Raw genomic sequence first — 13,057 nt, forward strand, 5'->3', positions numbered from 1 at the left:
AACAGTACAATATTAATTATAAATAAATGTTACAAATCCTATCAAATATGGAAGCTTAGAAAACAATTTAAGACATACAGTTCATCTGCTAACCCTTCAAAGGGGTACTCCTAGATTACAATAAACCCCACATTTAGTCTAGTCAGAAAAAAATATGTGGTAAGGGCATCGGTCAACATGAATTTTCTATCCCTCACAGCCAGGACAAAACCTGGCTTCCCCAAGTTCAACAGAGATTGCACAAAAGCTGGAATGTAACGGGGAAAAACTGGCAAGAATTTCTTCTTCCTCAATGGCACAATCTATCCATTTTCACACAAGACCTATGGGGAGTGGTGATCCCTAAGGAACTCCCTAGGCTCTAAGATCCCTGACTAGCATTTGTGACTGTGAGGAGCCAAACAGCCCCCCTCAACACAATATTGCACACACCTTCATAAAGCTGAAAATACTGGCTTACTACCCTGGCCCAGCCCATTTCCCAGCCCACCCTGAACCCCCCTCCCAACTGGCTTCTCTCCCCCCACCCCTGCCCCCATCCCAGCATAAATTACAAGGCTGTCTCTTTTAAATCATTCAGATTTGGCATTCGTGAGCGATTTGTTCTGTTATAAGGGTGCCCATTTGGCCCACTCTTGGCACCCAGCTGTTCGGAATAGGAAGGCCCTTCTGTGGCACTCCTGGTCACAGAGGACACATGCCATCCAGGATCCATCTGACCTGGCAGCTGAAGGGCTGGCCTGCCCTTTGGCGTAGGCTCCTGCCGGATGTTGCTGCTCCCACCAGAGGCCTGGCTCAGGGGGTGAATCCGAATTTCTGAGAAGGAATTTTTGGTTTGTTGAGCTGTTAAGGGCTGGAAACGAGGATCTGAAGAAGCCGGGTGATTGGTCGATGAAGAGAGATGTAACAGCTTTCGAAGGGATTTTAGTGGTTGGCTCTGAAAGGAAGATTAAGGTGTACACAAGGTTTAATTTAGAGTAGGTGAGGGAGCTGGGAGGACATGGAGTTTGGGTACAAGATAACTAAACAGAGGCAGGAAGGGAGAACATATGGCTGGAGAGGCAAGTCCAGCTCTATCTGGTCTCTAGGTTTCCTCAAACAAGATTTTAGTAACTACCTTTTAAATCAGGCCTAAAAATCTAGAGAAAATAACTAGAACTACTCAAAGGTAGCACCTGAAAGTCAGGGCTCCTTTGATCTGGCTGCATCCTGTCTTTACCCAGAAAGCAGAAGGAACAAGAGATAGAGGCATGTCTCTCCTTTTTCAGAAGACTTCCCAAGTAAGTGTTTCATTTGTATTTTATCAGTGTTAGGATTAATTTCAATTGTCAACTGACTAGATTTAGAATCCCTGTGGAAGGGATGGAGAGATAGCTCAGCGGTTAAGAGCATTGGCTGTTCTTCCAGAGGACCTAAGTTCAATTCCCAGCACCCACGAGGCAGCTCACAACTGTCTGTAACTCCAGTTCTAGGGGATCCAGCATCCTCACACAGACATATATGCAGGCAAAACTCAAATGTACATAAACAAAAAATAAAAATAAATTTGGGATCCCTGAATGTGGATGGCACAATCCCATGGGCTGGTGTCCTCGATTACATACAAGGAAAAAGTAGGTTGAACACTGGTATTCATGACTCTCTTTTTCTTGATTGCGGATACCATGTGATCTGTTGTCATACCTTCTTCACTGTGATGGACTGTACCCTCAATCTGTGAAGGTATTTTGTCACAGCAATGGGAAAAGTAATTAATACAATTCGATAGAACTTGGACATCAAACCACATTTAGCTGCAAGAGAAGCTGGGAAATGTAGTGTTTTAGGTAGCACCGAAGCTAGTTAAAAGTTATATAGCACTTCTTTCTTATTTGTTGGATGTTTCCTTTCTCTTGATACTATCTTCATGTTCTATGTTGTACTTTTACTTTTACTTTTTCATTTTCATCTTTTGGGATGGGAATGGGAACAGTTTGGGCACTAAAAATACAGAGCATTTATTTCAACTGCTCACAGAAACACTGGTTAATGGACTTCCTGCCTGAAGAATGGCTGCTGGTCAAAGGCGTTACTGGGTACAGTGGAGGGAGACTGGTGTGAAAGCAGAAGGCTAGGTTCTGCCCCTCACTGGCCAACTATCTCCAGGTAACTCCTGAGCTTTAAGTTTCTCAATTGTGAAAGATAATGCTTTTTCCTCTTCCTCTATCTTTAGCACGAGGTGCAGGAGAGCCACTAGCAGAAGAGGCTTAGAAAGTCAGGTATGGCAGCATATGATTGCAGTCGCTGATAGATACTTGGGAGGGTGAGAGAAGAGAATTATACATTTGAGGATAATTTGGGTAACTTCTCAAGAGACTCTAAAAAACAAAACAAAACAAACAAACCAACCACCACCACCACCACCACCACCACAACCACCACCACCACCACCACCACCACCACCCGCCCCCCTCCACACACATGAAAAACAACCCATAAAGAAACCAACCTGCCATTGAAGTTCCTCTAGCTGGTAAACCTCAGAGTACTTTTATCCTGAGTGCCATGGTATAAGCCACATGCATTATAGCTATCAGTCAACTCTGAATAACACTGATAATCTCTAGGAAAACTGTGAAATTTGAAGAAACAGGGTACTAACAACAAAGGTAATTGAACTGAGAATCAACTCAAGGACAATGAGCTTCCAGAGAAACACCATCCATGGTTGTTCCAAAGAAAGCTGTAGGGTCCCCCCAGGAGGTGGCAGAGTATTCTACACATCAGACACTCAAAGGAGCTCTTTCTCTACAATCATCCCTTTTATATTGCCCAGGGTAGCCTCCAACTCTTGATCATCTCTGCTCCTTGTCTTTATGTAGCCCAGTCTGGCCTGGATCTCTGTATTTAGCCCACGATACTCTCAAACTGTTCATACTCCTGTCTCCAACTCCCATGTTGACCATGTTGTTCGGCACCATTCCTGACTACTTTTTCTTTTTTATTAAAATGAAAAAATGAGTCTTTCCTTGCTGGGAGCCATGGCAAAGGTAACCTTAGACCTGTAAGAGACTTAGCAACCCTTCCTCCCATGCACTCTCCAACATAGCTAGCCTCCTGCCTTATCTATACCTGTATTCTCCAACCTTGCTAGCATCCTGCACTCTCCTCTTCCTTTCAAGGACTCATGCTTCCTTTCAAGGGACATTCTGGGGTTTGATTATCAGGCAAACGGCCTCTTCCTGCCAGGTTCCCGCCCTGCCAAGCTTCCGGCTTCAACCACTATATAAGGTCTCTGAGAAAAATAAAATTTTGCAGCTTGATCAGAAAGCCTGTCTTGCTGTTGTTTCTTGTGTCTCTTTTGCCCATCATTTCAGGTACTCTGGTGATGCAGCACATCGGGGTGTGAGCTCGAGTGGTGCCCCAATGACTGGGGCATTTCCTAGTGAATTTTATAAAGTTATCAAACAATCATAACAATCCAGAATCAGCTGGAGATGTGAAGTTACTAGAAAAGGGCTCCTTAGCATCAGGCCCTCAGACATTTGTGTTCTTAGTTTGAATAATCCAAAACAATTAGAATATCTGATTCTCTATGCCCCCTTAACCCTCAGAATAGATTATTCTCTAAGTGCAAAATATAAATGACCAGGCAAAGAGAATGGCAATTTTGGGGAACTCCTTTTTATAGCTCCAAGTAAAAGATTATAGTGAAACAAGTCAGACCTATGATCTTGCAGTGGGACATAAAGGAGGGAGGATTGTTCCAGAACAGTTTGGGTTACACAGCAAATTGCAGGGCAACCTGAACTAACTGGTGAAATATTTTGTTAAGAACAAAAGAACAGATTTCTGCAGGATCCAACATACCCAGAGACTCCCAAGTCCCTGGTATCAGTCCTGTCTCCATTCACCGGACCAGGTAGTCCAGGGGCTGTTTCCAGTCTGGCTTCTGCTGCCCTGCTTGGGGACACCTGAGGCCAGGGGACTGCTCACAAGATTCGAATTCGGCAGGATCCAACATACCCAGAGACTGCCAAGGCCCCAGTACTAGTCTTGCCTCCATCCATGAGAAGAGTACAGACATCAGAGTATTGGATCTGTTTGCACCTACCAGAAGGGAAACTTGGTCCCATACCCACCAGGAGAGGAAGAGACTCCTGCTACACCCACCAGAAGAAAGGATGGGAAAAAGACAATATAAAAGCACATTCAACAACAGAAAATCCAATATGACAACACTGGAGACTAGAAACCATACACCACCAAGACCTGAATATCACAATGCAGATGAACCAGAAGAGAATGACCTTAAAAACATCTTCATGAAAATTATAGAGGGTCTCAAAGAGGATATGAGAAAATCCCTTAAAGAAATGGAAGAAAAAACAAACAAAAAATACAAGATATCAACAAATCATTCAAGGCAACACTTCAAGACCTAAAAACTTAAATAGAGACAATAAAGAAAGCACAATCTGAAGGAATGCTGGAAATAGAAAAGCTGGATAAATGATCAGAAACTATAGATGCAAGCATAGCCAACAGAATACAAGAGAAGGAAGAGAGAATCTCAGGAATTGAAGACACACTAGGAGAAATAGACTCATCAACTAAAGAAAATCTTAAGTCCAACAAATCCCTAACCCAAAATTCCTAGGAAATATGGGATACCATGAAAAGACCGAACCTAAGAATAATAGGTGTAGAAGAAGGTGAAGAAACCCAACTCAAAGGCGCAGAAAACATATTCAACAAAATTATAGAAGAAAACTTTCCCAACTTAAAGAAAGACATGCCAATGAAAGTACAAGAAGCCTACAGAACACCAAATAGAGTGGACCACAAAAGAAAGTCCCCTTGCCACATAATAATTAAAACACCAAGCGTACAGAATAAGAAAGAATATTAAGAGCAGCAAAGGAAAAAGGCCAAGTAACATATAAAGGCAAACCTATCAAAATTACACCTGACATTTTCATGGAAACTCTGAAAGCCAGAAGGTCCTGGATAGATATTCTATCTACAATAAGAGACCATGGATGCCAGCCCAGACTACTATACCCAGCAAAGCTTTCAATCAATATAGATGGAGAAAACAAGATATTCCATGACAAAACCATATTCAAACAATACATATCCACCAATCCAGCCACATAGAAAGTTCTGGAAGGAAAACTGCAACCCAAGGCAGTTAACTACAACCAGAAAAATATAGGCAATAGATAATCCCACTTTACCAACAGCCAAAAGATAAAAGAAATGGAAACCTACACAAAATTTTACCACCATCACCAAATCCAAAACAAACAAGCATGAACAATCAGTGGTCATTAATATCCCTCAATATTAATGGTCTTAACTCGCTTATAAAAAGACACAAGTTAGCAGAATGGATAAGAAGACAGAATGCATCCTTTTGTTACACATAATAAATACACCTCAACTTCAAAGATAGACCCAAGAATTAAGGGTTGGGAAAAGATTTTCCAATCAAATGGACCCAAGAAGCAAGCAGGGGTAGCAATCCTAATATCCAACAAATTGGACTTTAAACTAAAATCAATCAAAAGAGATGAAGGAGGTCACTTCTTACTCATCACAGGAGAAATCCATCAGGATGAAGTCTCAATTCTGAACATTTATACCCCAAATACAAAGGCATTCACATTCATAAAAGAAACATTACTAAAACTCAAATCATACATAAAACCTCACACACTTACAGTGGTAGACTTCAACACTACACTCTCACCACTAGACAGGAGCACCAGACAGAAACTTAACAAAGAAACAAAGGAACTAATAGAAGTTACGGCCCAATTGGGTTTAACAGACATCTATAGAACATTCCCTCCAAATACAAAAGTACGTACCTAATTCTCAGCACCACATGGAACCTTCTCTAAAATCAAACACATACTTGGCAACATAGCAAACCTTAACAGGTACAAAAAAGTTAAAATAACCCCCTGTATCTTATCAGACTACTATGCTTTAAAGTTAGAATTCAACAACAACAACTCATTGCTGAAAACCTACAAACTCATGGAAATTAAATAACGCCCAATTGCACAATTCCTGGGTCAAGGAAGAAATAAAAAAAAAATAAAGATTTCCTAGAATTCAACGAGAATGTGGACACCACATACCCAAACTTATGGGACACTTTGAAAGCAGTACTAACAGGAAAGTTCATAGTGCTAAGTGCCCACATGAAGAAACAGGAGAATAGTCACACTAGAGAATTAATAGCACAACTGAAAGCTCTAGAAACACAAAGAAGGCAATGTACCCCAGAGGAGTAGACACCAGGAAGTAATCAAACTGAGAGCTGATATCAATAAAGTGGAAACAAGGAGAACAATACAAAGAATCAATATAATGAAGAGTTGGTTCTTCGAGAAAAGATAGACAAATCTTTATCCAAACTTACCAAATGGCAGAGAGTGAACATGCAAATTAATAAAATCAGGATTGAAAAGAGGGACATAACAACAGACACAGAGGAAATCCAGAGAATCATCAGGTCATACTTTGAAAAACCTGTATTCCTCAAAATTCGAAAATTTAAAGAAATGGACAACTTTCTTGATAGATTTCACTTACCAAAGTTAAATCAAGGACAGATAAGCAACTTATATAGACCTATAAACCCTAATGAAATAGAAGCAGTCATCAAAAGTCTCCCAAGGAAAAGAAGCCCAGGGCCAGATGGCTTCAGTGCAGAATTCTACCAGAAATTCAAGGAACAGCTAATACTAATTTTCCTCAAAGTATTCCACACAATAGAAGCAGAAGGGTCATTGCCATACTCTTCTTATGAGGCTTCAATAACCTTGGTACCCAAGCCACACAAAGACACAACTAAGAAAGAGAACTACAGACCAATATCCCTCAAGAACATTGATACGAAACTTAGACAGGCAAGGAGGGAGCAGAAAGGTAGAGTCTGGGGAAGAATAGAAGAAAACAAGAAAAGAGATACCATAACAGAGGGAGACATTTAAGTTTAAAGAGAAATAAGGCACTAGGGAAATGTCTGGAGAACTACAAAGATGACACCAACTAACAATCTAAGCAACAGAGGAGAGGTCACCTTAAATGCCCTCCCCTAATAATTAGTTTGTTATATGTCATCCTATAGCCTTCATCCAGCAGCTGGTGGAAGTAGAAGTAGACACCCACAGCTAATCACTGAACTGAACTGGATCCAGTTGCAGAGGACGAGTGATGAGCAAAGGGGTCCAGACTAGGCTGGTGAAACACACAGAACCAGCTGATCTGAACAATGGGGAGCCCTTGTTCCCTAAGCTGATAGCTAGTAAACCAGTACAGGACTGATTCAGACCCCAGGAATGTGGGCGTCAGTGAGGAGACCTCGGAAATCCATGGGGCCTCCTGTAGTAGATCAGTACTAGGTGTGGACTTTGGAGGCTCATTTGACATAGAGGGATACTTCCTGAGCCAAGACACATGGGGATGGTCCTAGGCCCTATCCCAAAGGATATGACATACTCTGAAGACCCCCCCCCCATGGAAGGCCTCATTCTCCCTGTGGAGCAGAAAGGGTACGTGATAAGTAGGGTTTTAGTTGGGGGGGTAGTAGGGGAGGAGGGGAGGGAAAGGGAACTGGGATTGACATGTAAAACAATCTTGTTCCTAATTCAAATAAAAAAGAACAAAAGAATAAAACAAAGCTATTAAAAGTAGAGCCACTGTTTCTAAATTGCAAAAATTTGGTTAAAATAAACATGGTAGATTATGTTACTATGTTTATTATTATTGGGTACTGGAGAGATACTGAAATATTGCCAATTAGAGTAACTTTTTAAAAGAGATATGTTACTTGAAAAAAAATTTTAAGTTCTCCATTATGGCAAGGAAATGTAACCCCATGTTACTATGTAATATGCAATTCCTAATGTAAGTGTTTGACTGCTTTTATAAAACACAGTTTGGATTCCAGAATTTGAAATATTCTTTCAAGAAATCTCTCTACTATCTGGTTTTCAAGGCCCAATTTATATGCTAGCATCTTAAAGTTTATCTTAATCCTCTTACAACCTGGATTTGACTTTCCCCAATATTTTGTAACACACCTTACTTTTTACTAAGATCCTCACGAATCTTTGTCTTCTGAGCTGTAACCTATTTGTGGGCTAGGACTATTTCTTCTTCATCTCTCTACATTTCCCCCCTGTCTTCCACAGCTATATAGTGGGGGCTAACTCTGTTCCCAATGGGAAAGGAATCACTGACAAAATCATCCCGACTTCCAAAATGCATCAAGGCTACTCGTTAGGGTCTTTGCAGGAGGCTAAAATTTTTCTTCTTTGCCTTTACATCACAAGACATACTGTAACCTGAAAATTGGTGAGCTGAACTCACCTGGGTCTGTAGATCTGAGAGCTTCTCAGGTCGCCACTCCTTTGGTCTGCTGCTTGCAGTGCTAGAAGAATGAATGGCTTTCTGTAAAGTCAGAAGATCAGGACCATCAGTATTGGGTACCTAGAGGGAAAAACGGAGGATTCAACAAGCATACCAATAACCCTAATTAAGATATACAACCACACCCAAGAGGATACCCAAACCAAAAATTAAATTGAACTAAACCAAAATTCAAAAGAGGGAGAAAGAACCAAACAGACCCAGTAAGTAAACCAAAACTCTTCAAATGTTCATAATGCAAATGGTTCTAGTTAAATTCTGCTGCCTTCTTAATAATTTTCCCTTCATCAGGAAAAATTGGCAGATGTCATGCACTTGGTTAAAACCTTAACCCTAAAGCATTCCCATGCTGTTAGTTTCAGTAGCTGTAAGAGAGAGCAATTAAAGTGGACTGGACCAGGAACTGCTGTAGTATCCTCATTCCATACTGTAGTTAGGTTATGAACCAGTTCAATAAAAAAAATCATGCTGGGAATATGATGCAAACTCTGTATTTGATGTTGCCAAAGAAGTCTAGGGAACTTTCAGGGAGAGATATGGTTTGAATCATAGTCCCAAACTGCCCAGTAAATCTGGGTCTGGCATTGTACACTTAGAAACTGCTGGAAATTTATGCCACAAATTCTGAATGAATGCAATTTGTCTATTCAATGACTTTGGTGGACAAAGGAGAGTTGTGCCAAATGCCAAACAAAAGCCATGGCTTTACACTTATTGACCAGTAAAAGCTAGAGGTAGGTAAGGAAAGAGCAGGTTATCAACTAGTACAAGCTGCTTTTTTTTCATGGAGCCTGCTAGGTCAATTAATTTGGTCAGTTCAAACTTGGTTTCAAAGAGACAAACTGCCAACCAAATGGTAACAAGGTCCATGCAGTAAGTCAAGTGCAAAGACATTTGTTGACTGTAAATGTTAATTGGATTCTTTACAGGAATTAAAGGACTTCATGAATGCTGTCTGCCAACAATTGGCTAATCAGTACATCCAAAACAGCCTTACTAGTTTGTTTAATAGGCTATGCTTCAACATCTTTAACCAATGCAGAAAACCCAGACTAGATACAGATATATAATACATATATAATATATATATATGTATTATATATATCCATATATCCCAGTGAATTTATGGAACTGGCTCAGGTACTTAACTAGCACAAAGAGAATATGACCCCATGAAAATAAGACATGCTGTTGTCATCAGTAAAACAAGTTTACTGGAGCAGTTTTCAGGGCTACTATACGTAAAAACGGGTACCATGGGTGGAGTGACTACAGGAAGCTTTTTCAAAGAAGAACTATGCTTTAAATGATTCTTTGAATTAAAAAGAGGAAAGAGGGATTTCTTGATGGTTGGATTCTCCCCGTTGGTGGACTCAGTCTGTAATATAAGATACAAATGAGCTAATTGCAAAAAGAAAAAAAATAAGTAAAATAAATAGGTGCTTTAATTGAAGCTACTAGCCCTTGGTAGTCCTCAAATGATTAAATATTAACACTCATGAAAAAAATCTCTGTGCTATGCATCTAGAGAGACTATTTGTTATTTTTCGAATGGAAACAATAATGTAAGTTTAGGAATGTACAAAAATTTTCATAGCCTATACCATGGTTATGAGCAATAGTCAAGGAATGCCTAGAGATCTTTAGGCATCTGCTTACATTATGCTTACTAAAGAACATATTTATTATCAAAATAAGACTATTATGAAGAATTGTGTTTAATGAGTTACTGATGAACTTCGGTCATTTCCTAATTGTTAGGGCTTCAGTAACTAAGAGATGGCTTGTTGATTGTAAAAGAAAATATGCTTTAAGTCATTTTGAACTTCTTGGTCAATTATCTTGAGCCAATAAATATCACTTGGAAGGGGATTACCACTGTTGTGGGATACTAAGATTAAGTAAGTAGCCCTAGTCTACACTGTTAGAAATATATACCTCATTTAAAACATCTGGCACAATTCTGAATTCTGGTTTTCAAGCAAAGAGACAAAAGTTTATCTTCAGGGTTGGTAAGGTGGATCAGTGGGGCACTTGGCAACCTGAGTTTGATTCCCAGAACCCACACAAAGGTCAAAACAGAGAAGGGACTCCACAAAGTTGTGCTCTGATCTCTATATACTGTAGATCCTTTGTACCCTCCACCCCTCTCTCTCTCTCTCTCTCTCTCTCTCTCTCTCTCTTTCTCTCTCTCTCTCTCTCACACACACACACACACACACACACACACACACACTTACTCACTCATACTAAATTCTTTTTTTCAAAGATTTATTCATTTACAGTGTTCTACCTGCTGTTGTCCTTGCAGGCTAGAAGATGGCACCAGATCTCATCACATTTATTTGTGAGCCACCATGTGGTTGCTGGGAATTGAACTCAGGTCCTCTGGAAGGGCAGTCAGTGCTCTTAACCTCTGAGCCATCTCTCTAGCCCCACAATAAATTCTTTTAAAAGTTCAATATTTAAATTGAAGTGTCATTTCAAGTTGAGATACTAAGTAAGATACAATTACAAAATTGGCAAAGGCATCATATACTCTGAGGGCTTATGTAACTCCCTGCTTATACATGTGAAGCTAGATTCTCCAAGGCACTCTCCAGACTTGCTTGAGTCTAAGCAGGCACCTTTACAACACAGAATTATCTTGGGCACCTCTTTTCTCTCTTTTTGCTGCCTCAATGGTCAGAGAACAAAAATGTATAAAGCAATCTGTGTAAATACCTGAGTTTTCCTGCTTTAATGACAAAAGCCCTGTACAGGAGTTTAACATGGATTGCCAAGAAGACTAGCAGGGAGCTCTCAGAGGCCTTTCACAGGGAACCCAGTTTTAGTCCTTCCAACTCATTGTGTGACTTTGGACAGGTCACCACTTGCCTGGTGAGCCTCCTATACTAGTAAACTAGATTTATGATACACCTACATGGTATCCTATGTTCATCTGGCATTGGATTTCGACTTCTTGGAATCTTATGTAAAAGTTTCAATGCCTTCAATTTTTTGGTTTGTTCTACTTAGTTTTCTTTTTACTACACGTTAGAAAGTAAAAACAAGTTTCCTTTAGTTACATTTGAATGTTTATTCAAAGGAAGCAGAGTTAATTCAATGCCAGGCTTCAGTGCCTGAAGTCTGGCACTCTGTATGTAGTGCTCTTTGAAAATCTGACTCTAGATTCCAAAGCCCTTACACGTTTTTTCTTAATTAAAAAATGGAGAGGTATAAAAACTTTTGGCTTGGAAAACTTAAGGCATTATAATCTGTGGAAAGCTATTCCGCAGTTAATATAAATATCTAATCAAAAGTTTAAGGGGAGAGAATGCTAGAGAATGATAATTTTTCTATTACCCTAACTTATATAACTAACTACTCAAATATCAAATCTTGAAAAATCTAGTTACGCAAGAATTATATACTTTGCTTAGCCAGTCAGGCAAGGGCTTTAGGTTTAAAGTTGATCTAAGGCAGACAAGCATTAAAATCTAAACTTATACACAAAACAGCCTCAATTCTTCTATCTTTCCTATTTTCTACAACTTAATCACATCACTGGACTGTAGGCACGTAGTTAACAAAACCCCCACAATTTGTAACAGTGGCCAAGAAGAAGTATCTGAAGGGTAATGTATGACGGAAATATGTTTTATAGACAATGGCAGTTTAAATTTTTTTAGCACTTAAGATATTTTAAGCATGCTGAAGCAAATCAAGCCTATTTCTTCATTTCTTAATCCAGTTTCAGCAACAAGTGTAGTTGAGTGGCATTTTGATTTGACATTTCAATCTAGGCAAGTTTCAGTTAGAGATATAGGTGCCCTTTTCCACCCCCATGAACATTTCAGAAATACCATGTAACCATTAAAATGAAGAGGTAAAACACACACACACACACACACACACACACACACACACAGAGAGAGAGAGAGAGAGAGAGAGAGAGAGAGAGAGAGAGACAGAGACAGAGACAGAGAGAGACAGAGAGACAGAGACAGAGACAGAGACAGAGGGGAGAATGAGTTAAATGCCAGAATAAAAAATTGCACTAGGATGGGTACTATTATTTAAGACAAGTCACACTCATGATCACACACACAACACACCCCTTTCCTTCACAAATGTATGCACAGGCTAAAAAGCTACAGGGAAATACTGAAATCCTAATATTATTTGTGGTAGGTTGGACAAGATTAAGAATGATGTTTTCTTTTTTCACATTTTTTCCATAATGAAATATTTTGTTGCTGTGGGTAGTGATGGCTCTGGCTACCCTGAAGCTCACTATGCAGACCAGGCTGGTCACAAATGCTCTCAGGGATCTATCTGCCTGCTTATGCCTCCTGAGTGCTGGGATTAAATACTTGAAATACCATGGCCCAGCCCACTTCTGGCTTGAAGTCTTTTATTTTGAATGAAATACTTACATTTAATAAGCAAGTGAAAGAATGCTTTATAGAGGTCTAAATTTAAAGGGGACTTAAAATATTGTTAGGGGATGGAGAGAGATGGCTCGGGTTTTAAGAGGAATTAGCTGCTCTTCCAGAGGGCCTACGTCCGAGTCCTAGAACCCATCTGGCAGTTCACAAAGGCTTCTAACTCTAATTTTGGAGAATCCTATGCCCTCTTCTGGTTT

General features: G+C 39.9%; 1 protein-coding gene across 1 annotated transcript in view; it reads right to left on the reverse strand.

The window, feature by feature from the left end:
- Nucleotides 1-539: 539 nt before the first annotated feature.
- The window catches only part of Cdkl5 (cyclin dependent kinase like 5), a 186,851-nt gene continuing 174,333 nt past the window's right edge, over nucleotides 540-13,057 (reverse strand). Inside the window, exons 18-19 of the mRNA XM_027432769.2 lie at nucleotides 8,371-8,490; nucleotides 540-937 (exon numbers count right to left, since the gene is read on the reverse strand). Of these exons, the coding sequence (XP_027288570.1) occupies nucleotides 551-937; nucleotides 8,371-8,490 (507 nt within the window). The 3' untranslated portion in view covers nucleotides 540-550. The remainder of the gene's footprint in view (nucleotides 938-8,370; nucleotides 8,491-13,057) is intronic.

The sequence above is a fragment of the Cricetulus griseus genome, chromosome X, assembly GCF_003668045.3.
Source record: "Cricetulus griseus strain 17A/GY chromosome X, alternate assembly CriGri-PICRH-1.0, whole genome shotgun sequence".
In the NCBI taxonomy this organism is placed as follows: Eukaryota; Metazoa; Chordata; class Mammalia; order Rodentia; family Cricetidae; genus Cricetulus; species Cricetulus griseus.